Source organism: Garra rufa, chromosome 13, assembly GCF_049309525.1.
Source record: "Garra rufa chromosome 13, GarRuf1.0, whole genome shotgun sequence".
Taxonomy (NCBI): domain Eukaryota; kingdom Metazoa; phylum Chordata; class Actinopteri; order Cypriniformes; family Cyprinidae; genus Garra; species Garra rufa.
The window spans coordinates 4,862,778-4,888,091 of NC_133373.1; the positions used below are offsets into that span (position 1 = coordinate 4,862,778).

At 33.8% G+C, this 25,314-nt stretch overlaps 1 protein-coding gene across 1 annotated transcript in view; it reads right to left on the reverse strand.

Annotated features, from left to right (window-relative positions):
• Positions 1-25,314, reverse strand: part of scfd2 (sec1 family domain containing 2) — a 181,305-nt gene that overhangs the window by 151,719 nt on the left and 4,272 nt on the right. The window contains exon 3 of the mRNA XM_073816729.1: positions 4,978-5,105. Within this exon, the coding sequence (XP_073672830.1) occupies positions 4,978-5,105 (128 nt within the window). The remainder of the gene's footprint in view (positions 1-4,977; positions 5,106-25,314) is intronic.

Consider the following 25,314-nt stretch of genomic DNA (forward strand, 5'->3'; position numbering starts at 1 on the left):
CTATTTGGCTCATAAATATAACCTAGTTTTTAAAAGGACACATTTTTACCATATCTAATTTGTTTGATCCAATACAAGAAAAAATTTATAAACAATTGTACAATTACATCTTTTTATAATTCATGCTCAAATTCCTGAACATACACAGAAAAATAAAGTGGTGGGTCGGGTGTCTGAGGGTGAGGGGGTGTTCACATTAACTCATAGAGCCACATCGCTATGCTGATGCTATGAACCAGCACCAGATGTGGGAGTATATCCTGTGCACCAATGCAGCCAATGTTTGCTTTAGTTCAGCCAAAATGCACATGCACACACACAAAAGAGACAGAAAAAGCACAAACAGAATGAAAGTTGGCTTGAAAATTACTAGAACAAGCCACGCAGCAACAGCAAAAATCAGGCAGACATCCAGAGGGCGGTTACACGATTGAGATTGAATCATTGGCGGGCTGAGCACAGAGCCCTGTGGTTCCCCTGAAGGTCATTTTCTTAAGATGACAGATTCACAAAATGATTCCAACCCCATTTCAGCCCAAATTTCACAAACATACAATTCACTGGTATTTTGTAAGCATGCCTCTTGAGAAATACTTGTTTTGTGTGGGAATTGTCTGTATTTTATTTAAAATGAGAAAGCGATGAAATCACAAATGCTAGTAAGACGTCAGGGAGTAGAATTAGGACACGCACACCAGACTTCGTTCCTGCAGGAAAAAAGTCAAGCTGTAGGTGGGGGTAAGGGGGACAACTGACCTCCAAATGTGGATGTGCAAGTCTGGAGATGGTTTAGTTTATAGGTCCAAAACCTTTTTCCAACTACTGCAAACTAATTGGCTAAAAATCTCTGTAGGGCAGAGAGCAGATGCATATGAAAACTGTTTGACAACTGGGAAAATGAAAAGAAAGTCGGGGCTAATCCAGAAAGGCACAACCGCTCACCCCATAAAGCCTTTTTGTCAATAACGAACACTTCGCCAGCTCATTTGTATGCAATGAATCAAGGGAAATGTAGTCCTCTGATGTCCATGGCCACATTCTGTGGGTGGCTGGGTTAGGGAAAATGGTGGCACTGTCTAGAAAGACCAGTCAGATTCTGCCAGCTCATAAAATAATGTTGAGAAAATGGATTTTGTTCCAGAAATATCCAAAGACTGAATAGGGCTATTATAGATTGAGTCAGCTTTAGAACGCTATAGCAAAATACCCGAGAATCACTCAGCATAATTTGTCGGGCACAGCTTCACCAGGAAAAATAAGAGAGAGAGTGAGTTCCAAGCAGACCAAAAGCTGGAACAGAAAAAGAGAGACATGGAACACCATCACATGACCATGAAACAAGGGCTGAACGTACATAAACACACACAGCGAAGCAGTGACCCACAGTATGCACATGCAGACAAGCGCACTCACGTTCACACAGTGAAGAAAGACCACCAGAGTTCACACAAAAATAAAGACCACCAGAGCACATACTCGTATTTTATGACAGCCCATCAGAATAACGCATCTGATGCTACAAGTTGAAGCAAAACAAAATCTGTAACAGCTGTGACTGCATTGCAAAGAAAAAGACTGTGTGCATGTGTGTGTGTGTAACTTGTTCTGTTTGATACGCAGTATGATTGTTCTGGCACTGTGAAAGTTCTGTTGGCTTGAAGATCAGGAAATAACTGTGATCCAGCGAGAAAGATTGGCTGAAGTTTCTGGACTGCAGGAGTGTGTGTGCTTTGGAAGAACAGCCCTGCGTGTTGTTCAATCAGAACGGTTTAGCAATACAAACCCCACACTGGCATCATAATATTCTCTTACTCTCTTAAACAAACACACATTGACAGATGTGCATGTTGTCACATTAACCATGAAAGGCGCTCAATTTATAGGATTTGACAGTTAAATTTGCAAACGAATACAGAAACTGCAAAAAGGGCAGTCTTGTTTGCATATTTAAGAACATGAGGTGACCTGCAATGAGTGTGTGAGACAGTTTTTAGAGGTTGTGGTCCAATGAACTGTTGCCCTGTCATTTAGGGTGTGTGCTTTTGCTAGATGTTCAGATTGAACAAATTGCATGCTAGCTGACAGATGAAAACTGTTAAAATGTTGCACTAAACTATACTAAAACTGTTCAACCAAACCAAAACTGGCAGAAAGCAGTTGCACTAATGCTGCTGAACTAAACTAAAATTGGTATAAAATATAAATACATACACACATGCATGTATATATTTAAGAAAATTGTTGTTTATATATCTAAACAAATAATATGAATTTAAATATATACACGTAAATACGTTTAAATATTTCTAAAAATATATACTGTATGTGTGTATACTTATATATACACTGCCGCTCAAATGTTTGGGATCAGTGAGTTTTTAATGGTTTTTAAAGACGTTTCTTATCAAAGCTCATCAAGGCTCATCAAGGCTGAATTTATTTGATCATAAATACAGAAAAAACTGTAATATTGTGAAATATTATTTTAATTTAAAATAACTGTTTTCTATGTGAATATATTTAAAAATTTAATTTATTTCTGTGATACAAAGCTAAATTTTCTGCATCATTACTCCAGTATTTAGTGTCACATGATCCTTCAGAAATCTTTCTAATATGCTGATTTATTATCAGTGTTGAAAACAGTTGTGCTGCTTAATATTTTTTGGAACATGTGATACTCTTTTTTATTTTAAATCAATAAAAAGGTTAAAAAGAACAACATTTATTTAAAATAGAAATGTTTTCTAAGAATAAACACTACAGTTCAAAAGTTTGAGGTCAGTACATTTATATTCTATAATTTTTAGAAAGAAATTAATACTTTTCTACTTAATACTATTAACCAAGGATCTGTTAAATGAGTAAAAAGTGATAGCATAGATTTACGCTGTTAGAAAAGATTTATATTTTGAATAAATGCAGTTTTTGTTTTTGTTTTTTACTTTTTAATTATCAAAGAATCACAGATTCCACAAAAATATTTGGCAGCAACTGTTTCCAACATTGACAATTCTAATAATAAATCAACATATTTGAATGATTTCAGAAGGATCATCTGACACTTAAGACTGGAGTAACAGCTGATACAAAAATTCAGCTTTGCATCACAGGAATAAATTATATTTGAAAGCATATTAAAATAAAAACCATTATTTTACATTGTAATAGCATTTTGCAATATTACTGTTTATTTCTGTATTTATGATCATATATTGTACACATATTGAACTTAAACTGATTAACTGAACTAACTAAACTAAAACTGCTGGGGGGAAAAAATACATTTACACTATATTGTTGAACTATACTAATTTTAAAGGAGTCATCGGATGGCCATTTTCCACAAGTTGATATGATTCTTTAGGGTCTTAATAAGAAGTCTATAACATACTTTGGTTAAAAGTTCTCAATAGTAGTGTAAGAAACACTCTTTTTACCTTGTCAAAATCAGCCCTTTTTAGAAAAAGCTATTATGTTGCATGTTCCTTTAAATGCTAATGAGCTCTGCTCGCCCCGTCCCTTCTGCCGTGGGTTGACGAGCCATAATGTTTAGTTTAGCCGAATTTAGCCACATTAGCTGTAAAACTTGCTAACTAGCACATTAAGAAAGGCCATTTGCAAAGATGCACAAAAAACCCTTATACTCACTTCTGCTGTGGGTGAAGCTGCATCACGAATGATTCACACGAACATAGACGCATATGTAGATTGGGATCGGCACTTTCCTTTCAAAAACGAAAGTAACGTTAATCCTCAGCGTCTTCAGTGGGAGCAAATGACGACTGCTATGTTCATTATTACATCCAACAACAGAACACCTCAATCGCTCAATTTGAGACATTCTTGTCTTCCCCTGCACCTGAGTCGACACAATGGCGATCAGAGTCGGACTGTTTTTAGCTCGGTGAGGGCGGGTCTAAGGTAAGGCACTCATGTCAATCAACAATCGTGGGAGGGGCCTCTGTCTGTGTGCCGTCACACCGACAAAAAGCTGAGAATGACCTGATTTTGAAAAGGGGATATTACTTTTAAAGATTATAAAAATACCACTGGGTGGATTTTTATCATTGTAGGGTGGTTGTGTACACAAACTGCCAACACACATTAATGTTCAAACAACATGTAAAAGTGAGTTTTGTATCCGATGACCCCTTTAAAAATAAAAATTGTCAGGATAAAACTGTCCAGCTGAACTAAAACAACCACTGCAGGAACAGGCAAACCAAATCTTTAGTTTTTCCACATTAGTCTTCTACTCTGCTCTTCAACTCTAACACACTATTCCCACTGATTATAGTCATTGTGTCTGTGTGTATTTAAGAGCTCTGTGAATGTCTCACATGCCTGAGAGTATTTTTACCCCTCATTTCAGACTCTAGTGCCTAACTTATGAACAACAGAGCACCTCTAGAACATGTGTGTGTGTGTGTGTGTGTGTGTGTGTGTGTGTGTGTGTGTGTGTGAACATACGATTCCACATGAGGTTCATATTTCCTCAGTGGCCACATCTGTAGTACTGCTTGCTGTCTAATGGAGGTGCTGTGGGTCTTTGACTGAAAACTTCTGTTTCTGTCTTTAACACTGAATCTCTTTCTATTGTTCACTGTGTTCGTAATGGCTATGGATGTAAAATGTTTAGCAAAAAGTTTCTGAATATAGGCCTTTGTCTTGTTACACAAAATTCTGTAGAATCGCACACACACAGTAAGCTCGAGTAAATGTAAAAGCAAGTTCTGCAAAGCCACAAGAGACCTGCTGTTTGGGCAGAATGCCTAATTTGTATTCTGGCAACAATTAAAAGTTCATAACATTAGTGTTGTTTGTGGGTAAATTTACCTTTACTAATTGAACCTAAGATTTGGATTCCTAAAGCTTTCTTGAGTCTCTAATCTTGTGTTCTTCTGAGTGTTGTGAATGTCAGTAGAGAATAGGTTCTCAATGTCTCCTGTAGTTTAAATGTGGGCGTGGCCTTACCTAGACTCATTTTGATTGGCAGGTTCTCTTTGCTGGCTGCCTCAACCAGTTGCCTCCTTACTTCCATCACTGCCTCCTTCTGCTTAGCAACCAGCATTGTCTCCCATAGCAACCGTGCAGTGGCAGATCTGTGGAAAACAGGCCAGGTAATAAGGGCTTGTACTCTTTTAATGCACATAACCTATAAATGCAGGAGCTAGAAGGGAAAAGACTTTAGAACAGCCAAAAATTACATTTAAATTAGACATCACTAATGTATTATTATACATCACTGCAAAAAAATGCTTTTCTTACTTAAATTTTTTGTCTTGTTGTTTCCAGCCAAAATATCTAAAAAATATTAATTCAAGAAGGATTTTATAAACAAGTAAAAATTATTTTCTTGTTTTTAGAAAACAAATTAACTTAAAGTTTATTTATTTAAAATGCCAATGGGGAAAGCAAAAAAATCTTATTTCAAACAGAAAACAAGATTATTTTTCTTACTCCATTGGCAGATTATTTTGTGTGTTTCAAGCAAAAACTCACTTAATTTTGACTTGTTTTTTTCGGAAAACAATACAATAATTTTGACTTTTCTTGTCTTGGAAACAAGATAAAAAAAATCTAAGTCAGAAAAGCATTTTTTGCAGTGATAATACTCATGTTATTTAAAATCATAAACAGCAGTGATTTGGAAACAAGTGTTTTGTTTTGTTTTATTTGACTTTAGTACTTTTAAGAAACAAAACCATGTGTTGAAGCATTGTATGGAATTGGTTATGATTTGATTTGTCCCTAAGGGGTTGCAAAAGAGTTGCCCAAAAGAGGGTTGCCCAAAGAACAAGAAGATCTTTCACAACAGTGTCTCTCTATCCAAAAATGTACTACTACTGGATAGCAAAGAGCTACGAATAACAAAAACTGATTTACTGGTCAGCTAAATGTTGCTGCAACAGAGTTTGGGTTAACCTGGATTAAGTTTTTGCTCTGGGGAAAGAAGAAGTTTCTTGAGGGAACTGCAGGAGGTTTGTGATTTGATGAAAACCTAATATTGCATTAAAACTTAATTACCATGTGGAATAGTATTTGAAGCTTTGGGTTGTTCTGTGTGCATATGTGTGTGTGTGTGTGTGTGTGTGTGTGTGTGTGTGTGTGTGTGTGTGTGTTAACATTTTGCTTAGCATTTACATCTTAAACCAGTGTGCAAGCTATTTTGCCTGTACATGTAAGTCCATTCACACAGGACAGATTATTACAGTCGTAAACAGTTATACAATAGGACTGGGTAAAAATAGCGATTTCTCAATTCCAATGTATTCTCATCTTAATGAAACAATATTGATTCTTAAATCCAAAGAATCGATTAGTCTAGCCTGTTTTAAGTTAATGAACCGAACATCTAGTGCACCTCCTATCCAATAAATCGCAATAAGCTTTGTGCTTTATAAAAATGACCCTGTTCAACAGTTTACATCCCCTTGATGTTTAATACTGTGTTCTTACCTGAATGATCCACAGCCTGACATTTGTTCATTTGTCCCTTCTTTGTCCTGACCAGTTAAACTGCCTGCTGTTCTTCAGAAAAATCCTTCAGGTCCCACAAATTCATTGGTTTACTATTTACTATTACAGAAGGTTCAAACGCTCACTGATGCTCCAGAAGCAAAAACAATGCATTAAGAGCCGGGGGTGAAAACTTTTGAACAGAATGGAGATAAATGGATTTTACAGAAGATAGTTACATGTTTCCCAGAATACAAAATAAGTTAAATTTACCTTGATCTTCAAATTCAAAAAGTTTTCACCTGCCCAGGTCTTAATACATTGTGTTTCCTTCTGGAGCATCAGTGAGCATTTCAACCTTCTGTAATAGTTGCATATGAGTCCTTCAGTTGTCTTCAGTGTAAAAAGGTGGATCTTACAATCAAACAGTCATTATTGGAAAGGGTTCAAATACACAAAAATGCTGGAAAACCAAAGAATTTGTAAGACCTGAAGGATTTTTTTCTGAAGAACAGCGGACAGTTTAACTTTTCAGGACAAACAAGGGACTCATGAACAACTATCACTAAACAAAAGAACACAGCTGTGGATCATTCAGGTAAACACAGTATTAAAGGGATGTAAACTTTTGAACAGGGTCATTGTTTTATTTTTTCTTGTGGACTATATGTAAACACCTTTTATGTAAAATATCTTAATCAGGTCAGAACTAAATAAACAATAACATGCATTTTGTATGATCCCTCTATATAGTTAAAATAACGAATATGTTACAGATTATGAAAGGGGAATGTAAACTTTTGATCTCAACTGGAAACTCAACTGGAAAAACTCAAAAGAAGAGTATTTGGCTATTATATTATTTTTACCATTCTTCAATATTCAATTTATGTTTTAAAAAATCCGTCAAGTTTTTTTGACAGTCACCATTTATTATACCATTATTTATATTTCAAAAAACCTTCAATATTATAGGATAGTAATGTAGTACCAACGGACTCTCTTGTATATTTTACAGAATTAGAGATTTTTTTTTCCTTAAAAAAATTTGGCATGTACTGTACCAGATATATATCCAAAATAATCAATGACAATGACACAGCATCTTAAAATAGTGGCACCCATGAAGACAACCATTAAATGTGTGTTTACATAAAATACCAATTAAAAACAGTGTAGATTGACACAAGAACATGTCCTTAGTCTTTCTGTCTCGCTCTGTTGACTATTTATCATTTTCAATCTCCTACCCATCCATTAGTAATAAACCGCTCTATCTTAAGTAACTCTACGATCATTATTCAGCAAGGGTTTCTCAAATGATCTCCTCTTATGACATGTGATAATGAGGCATCATCATTTCGTTCTTCATCACTGGCTCCTCCTCTTCCTGTCTTTAATCATCTCCTGGATTGTGTGTGAGTGTGTGTTCCGGCTTATGTGCTGCTTGTCATATTAATCAAGTAGTGGAAACTTCACACAAACTCATGATGAGAGAACTGACAGAATAAAATTAAATCACGGGGGATGGACAGCCTGAGAAACACTTCATGTCAATGAGCAGGATTTGGAGGAAAAGACAAGAGGAGAAGAAGATGAGCAAAAGACTGAGTAAGTGAGGGTGCAGGACATTAAACAAAGGACACAAAAATCCGAACGAGGGAGAGGGGAGACATATGAGGGCGCGCGACGGAGGGTGGGGGTGTTTCACTGACACTGAAACCAAATGTTAAACCTGCTTTGTTTTTCTTTTGCTCTTTTTGCTTTTCCTCTCTCCCTCTGTCTATTTCTCTCTCTCTCTCTTTCTAACAGTTGCCATGTGTTGGATCTCAGCTGTAATGTGTTCCAGACAGAGTTTTGGCAGGGCTAGAGAGAAGCCTGACTCCATTACTCCAAAATCGAGACAAAAAAAAGAGGGGGAACAAAAATGAGGAGGACAAAAGCCTACATCATAAACATGGGGCTTGTTGTTCCAAAGCGCAGATTTGTGTCGGGAATTACGAGTGGAGGGACGGTACAAAAATATGGCAGATAACGCAAGAATGCAAACCGCCTCAGCAATCTGGAGATATGTGAAATGTGACAAAAAGAGGGAAAACTGGAGAAAAATAAAATCACATGATGGGCTGGTCACACTTCCTTGCCGATTCTTGCGAAAGCAGGAAAAAAAGCATTCAATTTTTTTAACAGACTGTAAAAGCGAGGAATGCTGAGCCCATTGTGTTTTCAGATTGCACTTGATTAAGCACTATGAAAGTAACCTAAAACAACAGATGACAATATAATGAAGGTGTACACTACCAGTCAAAAGTCAGGACACACTTGAGTGAATTTATGTTTCCCATTATTTTAAAAACCTCTTTCTGAAGTCTTATGCTTAATACTCAAATAAAAAACATCAGTAAGTTGGACCAGAAAAACAAAAAACCAGAAATATATTAAAAGAGTTTGGCCAGCTAAGAAAAACAAAACAAAACAGCAAGAAAAATAATAACAAATTATTTTTAACAATAATAAATAAAAATATTTTTTAATAACATAAAAAACATGTAATGAGTTTGCTTGGCTAAGAAAAACAAACAAACAAGAAATATATTAAATGAGTTTGGCCAGCTAAAAAAATAAAATAAAACAGCAAGAAAAATAATAACAAATCATTTTTTTTAGTAATAATAAATAAATAAAAATTGTAATAACATACAAAATATGTAATGAGTTTGCTTGGCTAAGAAAAACAAACAAAATAAAATAAAAATAAAAATGTGTTTGCTTGGCTAAGGAAAACTTAGGAAAAGTAAACAAAAAATATATTAAATGGCCATATATTAGGTTTGGCTAGCTAAGAAAAACAAAACAACAAGAAATATATTACATAAGTTTGGAAAATAAAACAAAACAGCAAGAAAAATAAAACAAAATTTAATGAGTTTGCTTGGCTAAGGAAAACAAAGAAACAAAAAAAATTATGCGCTTGCTTGGCTAAACAAAACCCCAAACAAACAAAAACAAAAAACCCAAAACAAAATAAAATAAAACAAAACAAAACAGCAAGAAAAATAAAAACATAGTAACAGTAAAGTAAAAATTTAACGAGTTTACTTGGCTAAGTATAACAAAAAAAATATCTATTTTTGCTTGGAAAAAGAAGAAAAAAAGTAAAAAAAAAAAAAAAAAAAAAAAAAAAAAAACAAGGAAAGGAAATATATATTGAATTAGTTTGGTCAGCTGGGAAAAAAACAAAACAAAACAGCAAGAAAAATAAATATATATTTTTTTAAATAACATAAAAACATGTAATTAGTTTGCTTGGCTAAGAAAAACAAACTAACAAACAAAATAAAACAAAAATGTGTTTGCTTGTCTAAGAAAAACTAAGCAAAAAAATAAAAAAATATGAAATGGCCATATATTAAGTTTGGCCAGTTAAGAAAAACAAAACAAAAACACAAAACAACAAGAAATATATTAGATACGTTTACAAAATAAAACAAAACAGCAATAAAAATAAAACAAAATAACAAAAAATTTAATGAGTTTGCTTGGCTAAGAAAAACAAACAAAGAAAAAAAAAATAATGCGCTTGCTTGGCTAAAAAAAAAAACCCAAACAAACAAAAACAAAAAAACAAAAAATAAAATAAAATAAAAAACAGCAAGCAAAATAAAACAAAGTAATAGTAAATTAAAGTTTACTTGGCCAAGAATAACAAAACAAATCTGTTTGTTTGTCTTAGAAAAACAAAACTAAAACAAACAAACAAAACGAAAAAAAAAAAAAAGGAAATATATATTGAATGAGTTTGGCCAGCTAAGAAGCAAGAAAAATAAAACAAAATATAAATTTTTTAAATATAAAAACAAAACAAAAACAAACAAACAAAAACAAAACAAAAACAAACAAAACCGAAAAAAAAAACCCTGGAAATATATATTTTAAAATGAGTTTGGCCAGCTAAGAAAAACAAAACAGCAAGAAAAAAAATAAAACAAAATAACATAAAAAATATAATGAGTTTGCTTGACTAAGAAAAAAAAAACATTTGCTTGGTTAAGAAAAACCAAACAAAAAACAAGAAATATATTAAATGAGTTTGGCCAGCTAAGAAAAACTAAACAAAACAACAAGAAATATATTACATACATTTGCAAAACAAATAAACCAAAATAAACCAAAATAACAAATTAAATAAGTTTGATTGGCTAAGAAAAATAAAACAAAACAAAACAAGAAATATATTAAATGAGTTAGATATTAATTAATTATTATTAAGTAAAAACAAAACAACAAAAAGTATATTACATAACTTTGACCAGCTAAAAAACACACAAAATAAAATAATATAATTTAAAATAAGGAAAAAAAAAATACACAAAATGGAATAAAAACCAAATTCATCAACTGCATTGGCAAGTGAACGAAAATCAGTCAACAAATGTCCAATACAAGAAAACAAAACAAGAAAACAAAATAACATAAAAAATTAAGAGTTTGCTTGGCTAAGAAAAACAAAACAAAAAACAAAACAAAACAACAGGAAGTGTATTACATAACTTTAACCAGCTAAAAAAAAAAAAAAACAAATACAATAAATACAATAAAATAAAAAACAGAACAAAAAAACAAATTTATCAGTTGCATTGGCAAGTGAAGGAAAATCAGTCAACAAACGTCCAACATGAGAACTCCTTCAAAAACTAAACTATAAGATCATTTTGACATGTTCTGGCCAATACATAATTCCCATACTTCAATTTGTGTAAATAATAAGACTGACTAGGTTTTGAATTGTAGTATATACCGACTATATCAAGGCATCTTAAAGAGATCAGTAGATGCTCTGCAACCTTCAGCAAACACAAATCTTTGAAACCCAGTCAAGTATGTTATACATTTGTAGGTTAGGTAGTGTCCAGTGCGATGAGGCTGAACCAATTTTGCATGTCATAAACAGATGCACACATAGTCAGCGTAGTTTACATGCCAGAGTTAAGACTGGACCCTCTCTGTGTGCATGTGTATGTATTCCAGGAAGACGAGGGGTCCGCTTGGAATGTTTCAGAGGGGCAACATGGTTCCAATTTACCCCAAAACCTCCCCCTTCTTTACTCCACTCCTCTCCTGCAGTGTTCCCCAGGCTCCATGTCCTGACAAGGGGGTTCAGTGAGTTTGCATACGAGCGTTTGTACTGCATTAGTACTCTAACCTATGGAGGGCAGTGTTGGTCCGCAAAGACAAAATATTTATTACCCATTCCCGCCACAACCTCCTTACACCGTCCAGTGTGTATGTGTGTGTGTGTGTGTGTGTGTGTGTGTGTGTGTGTGTGTGTGTGTGTGTGGAAGGGGAAGTTCAGGGTTCCTGGAAACACATGACTGAGCACATAAGAATGGACTTCAAATGACTAAGTGTGCCTGAACGTCTTAAAATCAGTCTTCGTACACGCACAGACACTAAATTGCATCCAAAATGGTTCCAAAAAGTGATTAGCAATAATAGTATGTTGTTTCTCAATGTTTCGGGTGTGTCGTAATGTAACACGCACTTTAAATAAACCAAAAATCAGCAGAGGCATTCAATCCAGGTCAGTTATTCTTCAATCACGCCCACTTCCAGAACTAACGAGACGACGTTCACAAAAGGAGAACCTGGCAGACGCTCCACGGGAGAGGTGTGTGTATTTTCCGTACTCATTGCAATCTGTAACAGGACTCTGAGAGAAATAAACAAAACTAAAATAAGAAACAAAGGCAAGCAGAAACCTTGATTCATCATCAGAGAAACGAGAACGCACACGCAGTCCAGGTTTTTTCCCTGTCAGGATATGATAAAGAAAAGACCAAAGGAAACTGGGGTGCGAGAAGTTTCTTAAATCTGAAAAGTATCTCCAAAGCGAGCTTGCCATTTCACTTCAAAGACAAATGTCACCCGTCTCTTAAAGAGATTGGAGAATGACTGTTATGTAAGCGTCATTTAGAGAAGAACGGAAGGTGGCAAACAACGAGACTTTAATAAATTGGGTTGTTTCTAGCCTTTGGATCCATAGAGAATGAGATTATGTAATTGGCGGTTTTAATTGAAAACTGCAGCTGAATATTTCATCTTTTGGCTTGGTTTGATGTGTGGTTTTAACAGGTATTTTAGTTAGCCCTGTTGGAAACCCAAGGTCTCCACATCACTAATTACTTTAATGTGTGATATAACATTTTTATATAACATATAAGAATATAAAAGTTAGTTTTATAAATTGTGCACACCACCATTTAAAAGTTTGGGATCAGGAAGATTTTTTTTGTTTGTTTGTTTCTCAAAGATTTTTTTACTTGTTTATTTACTTATTTATTTATGCTCAAAAACATTTCTTATTGTTATCAGTTTTTTTAACTGTTGTATATTTTGATTCTTTGATCAATAGAAAGACAGCATTCATTAGAAAAAGAAATATTTTGTAACATTGTAAAAGTATGTACTGTCACTTTTGAACATTTTAATGCATCCTTGCTGAAAAAAGTATTACATAAATAAATAAATATATACAAAATAAAAAAAATAATCTTCCTGACCCAAATCATTTGAATGTAATAAAAATATAAACATATATACATAAATGTAAGTAGTAACTATATTCACTGTTCAGTTAGTTCAATTAAATTCCGAGATTTTAGCAGCCATCAATAAAATGAAAATAAAATAAAATAAAAATTTAAAGAGTTTGCTTGGCTAAGAAAAACAAAACAAAACAACATATTTAAATTACATATTATATATTATATTAAGTTTGGCCCGCAAAAAAAAGAAAAGAAAAGAAAAAACTCAAAATAGAATAAACAAACAAAAAACAAACAAACAAAACAAAAACAAACAAACAAGTTTTGGCCAGCTAAGAAAAACAAAACAACAAGAACATCAAAATAAATAACATAAATTAAATGAGTTTGCTTGGCTAAGAAAAACAAAACAAAACAAAGAAATATATTAAATGAGTTTGGCCAGCTAAGAAAAATGAAACAAAACAAAAAAAAAAAAAAAAATAAAATAAAATAAGGAAGAAGAACCAAATTCATCAACTGCACTGGCAAGTGAAGGAAAATCAGTCAACAAATGTCTAATGAAATAAAACAAAACAACAAAATATATATTACATAAGTTTGACCAGCTAAAAAACTAAACAAAACAAAAAATAAAATAAGAAAAAATAAATAATAATAAAATTAATTAATTGCACTGTCAAGCGAAGGAAAGTCAGACAACAAATGTGCAATAAAATAAAACAACAACAACAAAACAACTAACAAAACAAAAAACAAGAAATATATTACGTATGTTTGCAAAATAAAGAAAGAAAAAGAAAACAAATTAACATTAAAAAATAAATGAGTTTGCTTGACTGAGAAAAAAACAAAACAAGAAATTTATTATTTATTATCGATTTCTAATTATTATCAAACTGTTGTATATTTGTTTAGGATTCATTGATCAATAGAAAGAACAGCATTTATTTGAAATATAAATCTTTTGTAACATTATAAATGTATTTACTGTCACTTTTGAACAATTTAAAGCATCCTTGCTGAAAAAGAGTATCAACTTCAAATAAATAAATAAATAAATCCTAAAAAATAAATCTTTCTGACCCTAAACAGTTGAATGTAATAACAATAAAAAACATATATACATAAATGTAAGTAGTAACTATATTCACAGTTTACTTGGCTCAATTAAATTGACCGACATGTTTAATGTCTATCATCTCTCTCCATAAAGATAAGCATCATTCTGCTAAAATCTTGGAGCTAAAAATGCAACACATATAAAAGCAACATCCTGTTACATAAATCTAAAAAAGACTGGCACACAAACACACATTGCAGATCTCTCTCATCTGTGGCTCATTTTGTTTCATGTGAGACTCCCTAAGTGGAAGATAAATCCCAGAGAGCAGACACTAACCTTTAACACACAATGAATGGGAGCACAGTCGCAGGTTCAGGAGCAGCTGCTGGCGTACTCACAGCCCGCTGGGGGTTTAGAGTTTCTGCATGTATCAATACTGCATGTCTTCATCTCATTTAAATCTACTTATTCCTCCAGCTCCATTACAAATAGACTGCCTTGACAATCAGGGCAGCCAGAGGAAAGAGAAGAGAAGAGAAGAGAAGAGAAGAGAAGAGAAGAGAAGAGAAGAGAAGAGAAGAGAAGAGAAGAGAAGAGAAGAGAAGAGAAGAGAAGAGAAGAGAAGAGACAAATTAAGATGAGAAAAATTAGAAGTGAGACAAAATGAGAGGACAAAAACTGAGATTATAGTGGAGACAGGATAAATAAGAAGAGGACAGACACTTAGATACAACTAAAGCACAAGAGAAGACCTGAGATGAGACAAAAGATGAGAAAACAAATCAAGATAAGAAGAAATGAGAAGAGACAAGATAAGGAGACACAAACTAAAAAGAGAAAAAGAGGAGACAGAGATAATATAGGAAGGAGAAGAGAAGGGGAAAAAAGATGAGGAGATGCACAATTAGAAGACACAAAATGGACAAAAGGAGATGGGATGGAGAAAACATAAGGAGGAGAACAGAGAAGAGAAAAGATGAGGAGATCCAAAATAAGAAGAGGAGACACAAAATGAGACGACACAAACTGAGACAATGGAGCAGACAGGGAAATTAGAAGAGGAACAACAAACTGAGACAAATACAGCAGAACAAAGGACAAGGACGAGGAAACAAACCAAAATAAGAAGAAATGAGAAGAGGAGAGACAAAATAAGCGAACACCAGATTAGAAAAATTTAGAAGAGGAGATACAAGATGAGAAGACACAAACTGAGATGAAATGGAGATTAAGAAGGAGAAGAGAGGAAAAGATGAGGAGACGCACAATAAGACGACACAAAATGAAATGAGAAGGAGATGATATGGAGAAAATATAAGAAGAATAGAGGTGAGAAAAGATGATGAGACCCAAAGAAAGATGAGAGGAAATGAGACGACACAAACTGAGATGAGAAAAATGAGAAGAGGACACAAAATAAGGAGACACAAACTGAGATGAGAAGATGATGAGACAGAGATGAGACGAGGAGCAGAAGAGAGGGGACACAAAATGAGATGAGTAGATGATGAGATGGAGAAAACATAAGACAGAGAACTGAGAACAGAAAAGATGAGACCCAAACCAAGATGAAAAGAAATGAGAAGAGAAAACCCAAAATAAGAGGACACAAATTCAGATGATGGAGGAGACAGGACACATGAGAAGAGGACAGACAAATTGAGACAACTAAAGCAAGACAGAGGACAAGAGAGGAGACAAAAGATGAGAAAACAAACCAAGATAAGAAGACATTGGATGAGAAGAGACAAAATAAGGGCACAAACTGAGATGAGACGGAGATGAGATGGACATGAGATGAGGGAAAAAAGAGATAAGAAATTAGAAGAGGAGAGACAAGATAAGGAGACACAAACTGAGATGAAAAGGAGATGAGATGAGAAGGAGAGGAGAAGGGAGAATAGATGAGGAGACACATATTAGAAAACACAAAATGAGATGAGAAGGGGATAAGATGGAGATGAGAAGAGAACACAAACTGAGATGACAGAGAAGACAGGAAAAATGAGAAGAGGACAGAGAAATTGAGACTACTAAAGCAGAATAGAGGACAAGATAGGAGACAAAAAAGGAAACAAACCAAGATAAGAAGAAATGAGAAGAGTAAAAAGATAAGAAGACCCAAACCAAGTTTAAAAGAAATGAGAAGAGGAGACACAAGATAAGGAGACAAACTGAGATGAGATGATGATGATGAAGATGATGATGAGATGGAGAAGAGATGAGAAGGAGAAGAGAGGGGAGAAAAGATGAGTAGACCCAAACCAAGTTATGAGAAGAACTGAGAGGAGACACAAGGTCAGAAGACAAACTGAGATAAGAAGGAGATGAGATGGAGGAAACTCAAAAGGGAGAACAGAGGAAAGAAAAGCTGAGGAGACAAACCAAGATGAGAAGAAATGAGAAGAGAAATGAGAGGACACAAAATGAGAGGACACAAGCTGAGATGATGGAGGAGACAGGACAAATGAGAAGAGAACTAAAGATGAGGAAACACAATTAGAAGACAAAAATGAGATGAGAAAGAGGTGAGATAGAGAAAACAGAAAAAGGAGAACAGAGGAGAGAAAAGATTATAAAACCCAAACCAAGATAAAAATAAATAAAAGGAGGAGACAAACTCAGATGATGGAGGAGACAGAACAAATGGGAAGAGGACAAGAGGACTCACAAGAAGACCCAAACCAAGATGAGAAGAGGACACAAACTGAGATGACAGAGAAGACAGGACAAATGAGAAGAGGACAGAGAAGTTGAGACTACTAAAGCAGAACAGAGGACAAGATAGGAGACAAAAAATGAAACAAACCAAGATAAGAAGAAATGAGGAGAGTGAAAAGATAAGACCCAAAACAAGATTAAAAGAAATGAGAAGAGGAGACACAAGATAAGGAGACAAACTGAGATGAGATGATGATGATGATGAAGATGAGATGGAGTAGAGATGAGAAGGAGAAGAGAGGGGAGAAAAGATGAGTAGACCCAAACTGAGGACACAAACTGAGAAGGAGATGAAATGAGATGAGAAGGAAAACAAAGGAGAGAAAAGATGATGAGACCCAAACCAAGATGAGAAGACATGAAAGAGAATGCAAGAAGAGATGCAAGGTGGGGAGACAAACTAAAATGAGAAGGAGATGAAATGGAGATGAGACGAGAAGAAGAACAGTGGAGAGAAAAGAAAAGGTGATACAATCCAAGATGAGAAGAGAAGAGACAAACTGAGATGAGTTGTAGATCAGTTAAGGAAGAGAACAGAAATGTGATTTCTGTGATTCAGAAATCACAAAAAGCCTGAAGTGTGCCTGTAAAACCATATTCTAATTTAACAATACACCCGTCAATCAGAGACAGGAAACTAGTGAGAGGGATATAACAGGGTCTAAAGTGAGAGTAAACTATATGATCAGTCAACAAAGACTCAAGTACTCAATGCTAAGCATGACAAATGTGAAAAATGACAAAGACAATCTTTTAAGCTGCCAGTGAAATACTGTGTGATTTCTGTCTACTCTCTAGTTTTGTTTCTCACAGTGCAGTGTGGTCCATTTCTTTTTCCTCTACACACATACAACCACATTCATGGCAATATCCTGAGCAGCTCTTATACAACATGCGGGTTTAATGCTGGCTGAACTGGGCACACAGTTGGATAGACGGTAGTAAAACATAGGGTAGAAGTGCGGAGGGTGTGTCACGCACCCTTACATAAATAAGGACATAGTTGAAGTGTCCCACACACACAAAATCAAAGCACCACCGCTTTACCGCAGTGCCAAGAACAACCTATTACACCAGCCTGACTGGAACACACCTGACCACACACACACCATCTTCCAGTCCAAAAACAGATTTTTGGCCAATTGCAATTGTCTATTTGTATTATTGGAGCGGGAAATAAAGAAGTTAGATAGGTTGGTTGATGTTGCAGTAAAGCAGAGCGTGAAACAGTCCTCCTTTAACTAACCAAACGTGAAGTCCTGAAATCTGCTCTACCAAAATTTCACACACAGCACAATCCATCCCACTAGAGACTGCATATGCTACCATTTCGAAGAACATAAATTCACGTCCTTACTGAAGTATTTCAAACCCAACCTACCAAAACACCAGGCACCGGTTTCATTACAAAGATGCTCAGATTTCTCCCACAACCACAGTAAAAACAGAAATCTGGACATTTCTTCAGTCAGACCTGAATAGACGCAGTGTACAGCCAGACTGTTATTAAAAGTCGGGGTTCGCACAGGCGAGGAAGAGGAAGTCTCCTATCAGCAGCCCGCGCCGGTCGCCTCAAGACGGCCGACTGAAACGACCACCCATAACAACACTAAATCCAGCGACCCTGAAACAGAGCCTACAATTACAAAGGGAAACACCATACAATAAAGAGGGCAAAATTAGCCAGACAGCCCACAATTAGGATCTTAAAATAAATCTTTCATAAATATTTTTCAGAGCCTATAGATATTGCTGGGCTAGAATAACACAATGTAGCCAATTACATTCACCTGAGCGCACAAGAACAACGCCAATATCAGCACTGCAGGGCTGGGCCACAAAAACCCAGTTAGAACCATTATTATTAGCGGTGTTTGTTAAGGCAAACATCCCTGTTAGTATTGCTCACTCACTCACTTCACTTACAGACTCCATTTCTGTTCAAAATTATGTGTTTTGGACATAAAAAAAGCAACACAGGCTCAGAAATGTGCATGTGGGTTGCGACCTTTGTGCAAAATTATATTTTGTTGATTTTTGCATGTTTAATGACACTTTTAAAGTGAAATATTTAGTAAAGGGGGCTAAAAGTGTGTTCAGTTTTATCTAAGAGAGATGACTGTGAATCTGTCAACATTCATTGTTGTAGGTAGAGCTGGGTAGAATCCAAAAATTAAGTACTTTTAATTCTATATATAATAATAATAATAATAACCTTCAACCACAATCATAACTAGCAGTCATAAGTACATTTTTTGAAATTGAGATTTATTCATCATCTAAAAGCTGAATTAAAAAAGAGAGAGAGATTTGCATACATTTTTTCACATAAATAATATATAAAAAGCTCACTGATGTATGGTTTGTTAGGATCTGAGAAATATTTGGCCTGAGATAAAACTATTTGAAAATCTAGAATCTTAGGGTTCAAAAAATCTAAATACTGAGAGAATAGCCTTTAAAGTAGTGCAAATTAAGTCTTAGCAATGCATATTACTAATCAAAAATTAAGTTTTGACATATGTACAAAATATCTGAGCTTTACAACACGATCTTTACTTAATATGCTAATTATTTTGGGCATTAAAAAAATTATACTTCTGACCCATACAATGTATTTTTGACTATTACTACAAATATACTTGTGCTAGTTAAGACTGGTTTTGTGGTCCAGGGTCACAATTAGATTAAATGACATTTTAAAATACTCGTAATCAGACAATAAATCAGCTTTTTCATCTTTTAAATGGTCGTTTCTAAAATAGCCTACTGCTTAAATACATTTAGAAAGTCTTCAAGCTTTGTGGACATTCACACAAATATCAGTCATTGGTCAGATGGATACACCGCATTTCGATTACTGATTTACAAGAAGTGTTTTAACAATGCATCATCTACTGATGAACACATTATTTTTTATTTGAATTATCACTATAACCATGTATTTCTGTCTTTTGAATGCACACATTCACAAACTTTTTTGTCATCTGATCCTCTTTCACCTAATATATTTACTTTAAGTAAGTCAGATTTTAAAATAAATATTTTAATAATTATCACATTTGCATGTCACTATATATATATATATATTTTTTTTTTTTTTTTTTTTGCTTTATTCTGATACAAGTGCAGTGCTGTAGCAGGTAAGTTACCAAGCAATTTTACTATATCAGAAAATTCAGTCATATAAACCTGGTTATGTAATGTAAATGTCAAAATGTATTTTGAGGTCATAGTATTGTTCAAGGATCCACGCAAAAATCCTTAATCAATAATCTCCCCCATAATTTGTGTAAAAATGAATGAAGGTTGTTGATGTTTTACTGAAACTAGTGCTAATTTCAGATGGAAACTATTAAAATGTATGTATAGATGTTTTAGAGTTCTGCAAAAGGGTGAAATATTCTTTTAAAGTACCATTAGTGCTGCAGACATGAATGATACCTCTAAGAGTGCAGTGTTTTGAGGTGTGCCATTTTCTATTTTTAAGGATTATGCCTACAATTTACAAATGTGGAAGATAAAACAACCAAAAAAAGCCAATAGACTTATCTTGAGGCCAGAATATCAGAGACTTGTGCACAACAAGCATGCTCTATTGATTTTGGCCAGTAAGCAAACATCCCAAACCTTCTAGCAAAGAGCTAAAGAACGTTTGAACACTTTACAGGCTTGAAAACAAAGGCTACGATTTGAACCAAATTCCAAAAGAACAAATATAAAACTATTTTATTCTGCAGTTCTTCAGAAAACCACTCATAATGTAATGTAGCACAAAGTATGTTTACATGCACAGTTATAATGAAGCTACTGCAGGTTTCTGAACTCAAGCTACAGTCTTCAACTGTCTGTCCAAGTATACATAAGATAATGCCAAATTGAATATTTAAAGGGTTAAATACACTTTGGGTCTTTAGGCTTTTCAAAAGTGGCACACAAGGTAAAAACTGCTGTCTGATTAACATGGACAAGGCCGAGCTACAATTACATTATTCAGAATTAGAACTATCAGAACTGTTAGTCCAACATCACAAAAACTGGACTGGTACAATTTTATGAAAGTTTTTAAAAAAACAGATTATTTTAGTTCTGACTATTCAGTTCAAAATGAAAAATAACTCAAAATAATAAATGCATATAATCCCATTTATGACAGCAAAGTTTGCTCAGACAAGCATCACTCATTTATTAATTTTTCCCAGAAAACTCTAGGTAGGAAGCTGTATGAGACTGAAGAATTAACCTATTTGAGTTCAGATGATCTGTCTGATATGTGCATCTTCTTTGACCCAGAATTTTGGACTGGCAAAACTCGGTCAGAAATGAATGACTTAGTTGGCATTATACAACTGTCTCGAGAGACGTTTAAAGACATTGAGTCTAGGGAGTAGAGTTGCTCCCTTGAGGATCAGCTGGGCCCTGTCAGAATGCATCAAAAGCTTCGATATTTGCCTGGAGCTGGTCTAGACTCTGATAAACAAACCCTAGGCTTGTGACTCGCTTCCCTGCTGAGCTAAAGCTAGAAATCCCCATGCTCACATTGAACAGATTTGACTGCGTGGAACTGGACCGGTTCTTCTCCACTGAGTCCTGGAGCTCCAGCCGAGAATAAGCTGGCTTGAAATAAAGGGAACCGGTGCAGATACAGAGAAGGTGGGCAAAACAAATGCTTTTTTACTCTGGAACCTAAATTAGAAACATGAGGGAGTTGAAAAACACTGAACATGACATTCTAGAGAATACTAAAATTACACTCAGCAACACAAAAACATTCTCTCATAAGAAAACAACCATTACTCAGTTAATGTGCACATCACGTCATGACAAAATGACAGAATACTGAGGTAATTAGCATCTACGCCTACACAAGTACTAACAGATAATTGAAAACAACATTACACGACAAAAACTGATATCTCAAAGCAATCTACATTGCACAAACACTCATGTGCAAAAAACACATATGATTTTCTTGCAAGTTCACTGCCAGTAAAAGTACTATTATATACAGATACTGACCAACTATATATTGTATTTATAAGAAACCTTATTTTATATATTTTTATATATATGAGGGTCCAAGATGTTAAGATCAAAACATATAAAAGTAATTTTATGTCAATAGAAAGCACATTAAGTGTAAGTAAAGTGTCTACTTTTAAGGTTTCAAGTAAGATAATAAAATGTCAAAATTTGGTTAAAATAATGTTACATTATTCAATATACAAATTCAAACAACATGCTTATTCTGATTTGTACATATTAAAATATATAAAAGAACAAGGGAGCATATTACATTTTGTTGTGTTTTAAATGAGTAAAACCATCTTACTGACAATTGAGCAAAACATAGTGGCAAATTTTAAAAATGTAGAATTGCAACTAATTAGTATTTGGGGTGAAAGTAATTTGTAAATTCTGTAATTTAGGAAAAAAATATGATATTTAGAAAAACAACAACAATTTAAAGCAGTATTACACTTATTGTTTTTATGCTTAAACCCTTTTTCGCCTTTGACTCATGAATCATTCTGACACATTTTGAGAAGGAAAATAAGAAAAGGAACAATACAATTCCCCGGCCTAGAATTTCTGTTGTGCCCAAAAGATTACAATTATTTTTTAACATTAAAATTTGAACATTTTTTATTAAATTTTTTAATTATTAAATTTTTATTACAATATAATATAATATAATATAATATAATATAATATAATATAATATAATATAATATAATATAATATAATATAATATAATATAATATAATATGTAACATAACATATAATATTCAATTTGATTGTGTTTAAAATTAATTTAAAAAAAAATCTTACTGACAAATGGGCAAAACCTAGGATAGTGGCAAATTTAAAAATGTAAAATTACAACTAATTAGTATTTGGGGTGAAATTAATTGGTCATTTAATATATCATAAATTGACTTTTGTTGTAAATATGCCTGACAAGATTGTTACACTAAATAACATTTTAGTGGGTGTTTTCTGTAAATTAGGGAAAAATGTATGATATTTATTTTTTGCTGAGAAAAACAAAAATGCAATTAAATTTAACTTTTTTCTTCTTTTTTTGAAAAAAAACAACAACCATATAAAGCAGTATTATTGTTTTTATGCTTAAACCCTTTTTCGTCTTTAACCCATGAATCATTCGGACACATTTTGAGAAGGAAAATAAGAAAAGGAACAATACATTTCCCCGGCCTAGAATTTCTGTTGTGCCCAAAAGATTACAATTATTTTTTAACATTTACATGTTAACATTACTTTTTATAAATGTTTTTATTATTAATTTTTTGTTTACAATATAATATAATATATTACATTTGATTGCGTTTTAAATGAGTGGCAAATTTTAAAAATGTAGAATTACAACTAATTAGTATTTGGGGTGAAAGTAATTCTTTTAATATGTCATAAATTGATTTTTGTTGTAAATATGTGACCCTGGACCACAAAACCAGTCTTAAGTCGCTGGGATATATTTGTAGCAATAGCCAAAAATACATTGTATGGGTCAAAATTCTTGATTTTTCTTTTGTCAAAAATCATTAGGAAATTAAATAAAGATCATGTTCCATGAAGATTTTTTGTAAAATTCCTACTGTAAACCTATCAAAATGTAATTTTTGATTAGTAATATGCATTGCTAAGAACTTAATTTGGACAACTTTAAAGGTGTTTTTCTCCGTATTTTGAATTTTTGCACCCTTAGATTTCAGATTTTCAAATAGTTGTATCTCGGCCAAATATTGTCCTATCCTAACAAACCATACATCAATAGAAAGCTTAATTATTGAGCTTTCGTATGATGTATACATCTCAGTTTTGTAAAATTTAACCTTATGACTGGTTTTGTGGTCCAGGGTCACATATGCCTGACAAGATTGTTACACTGAATGACATTTTAGTGGGTGTCTTCTGTAAACCAGGGAAAAATTTATGATATTTATTTTTTGCTCAGAAAAAAAAATGCAATTAAATTAAACAAAAAACAATTTAAAAGCAGTCTTTGACCCATGAATCTTTCTAAGACAAAAAATTATAAAATTCCCTGGTCTAGAATTTCTGTTGTGCCCAAAAGATTACAAATTTTTTTTAACATTTAAATTTTTAACCTCAATTTTTTGTTATTTATTATAATTTAGTTTATCATAATATAATATAAAATGTAACATGACATATTGATTTGATTTGTAAAACAGACTGAAGAAATTTTGTTCCATGACTATAAATACACTCTGATAAACTAAAGCAAGATCAAGTGTTATCTATGGGTAACATATTCAACATTTTAAAAAACCCCATGGATTATGTGCTCTACATATAGGGTGGCTTATATACAGTGACGAATGAATCTAGAGCGTCAGGTACCACCTCATCCCTGCATTTGGATGCACGTTCAGGCTTATTTAGGCTCAGAGCATATTCTTTATAGTCCTTCAGAGAAATAAGCCAAGCCTGTTTGACGCTGCTCTAGTCAAGCACATGCTCAACCAAGTAAAATGCATTTTCGCTTAAGGCCAACATTTGCATAGACTTAATACACATCTCATTAAAAGATAGGAATCTCTTCAGTGGTTATGTGTTGACCAATTAATGTTTTATAAAATATTCAAAGAAGTTCAGAAAAGTGGTTGTGTAAAATTAAATTCTTGCTGTAAAAAAAACAGGCTTTCATAATAAGTGGCCCTCGAGGAAAAATAAAATGTTGGAAAATTGGGATATATGGGCCTTTTAAAGCACAACACAATGAAAACCAATTCCAAAGCCTTATAAATATGCACTTTTGCACACAGAAGGCTCTTCAAATGGAGACTTGTCCAATTCGGTCTCCACGCCATCTGGCTAACAGTCAGCTCTTGTATATTTACATGGAGGTCTCAAGAGTGTGTTTGTACTCAGCACTGCGGTGCTACTGTAACCAGCTAATGGTGGTGAAGGGATGTGGTCTCGGAATATAGCATGTGTCTGTGTCTGTGTGTAAACTGTGTACGTAAAAAAGCAGACCCAATGCTCTCAACAACAGTGATTGATCAAGGTTGAGATGACAAACAGCCACAATGGGAGCCCACAATAGAGAACAAGTGTAATCTGGCAGCTTTGGTGGCACAAAATGTATAAGGCGAAACTGGTTTATTCATTGATATAGCCCATAGAGAAGTTCTGATCCCATTAACTCAATCACTCTGGAGCCGAATTCTTTCCGCAGGCAAATGTGCTCTCTGAATCCCTGCCTGATGTGATCTGGAAAGAAAACAGACATACGAAACAAGTTCCTCCTTTAACAAACCCTCACGTCTAACATGTGGTTTAGACCTAATGGGTTGTAAACAGCATTTGGGTTTCCATGCAAATGCCATTTGATTTCCAGACGAAGTAGGTTTAGTTTTGACATCACTGCTTGCTTAAAAAATAAAAAATGTTGTATCAAGAGAATATTACATCAATATACAATGATCCACCACAAAATCATCTGCCAAAAAAGGTTACATGGTGTCAATT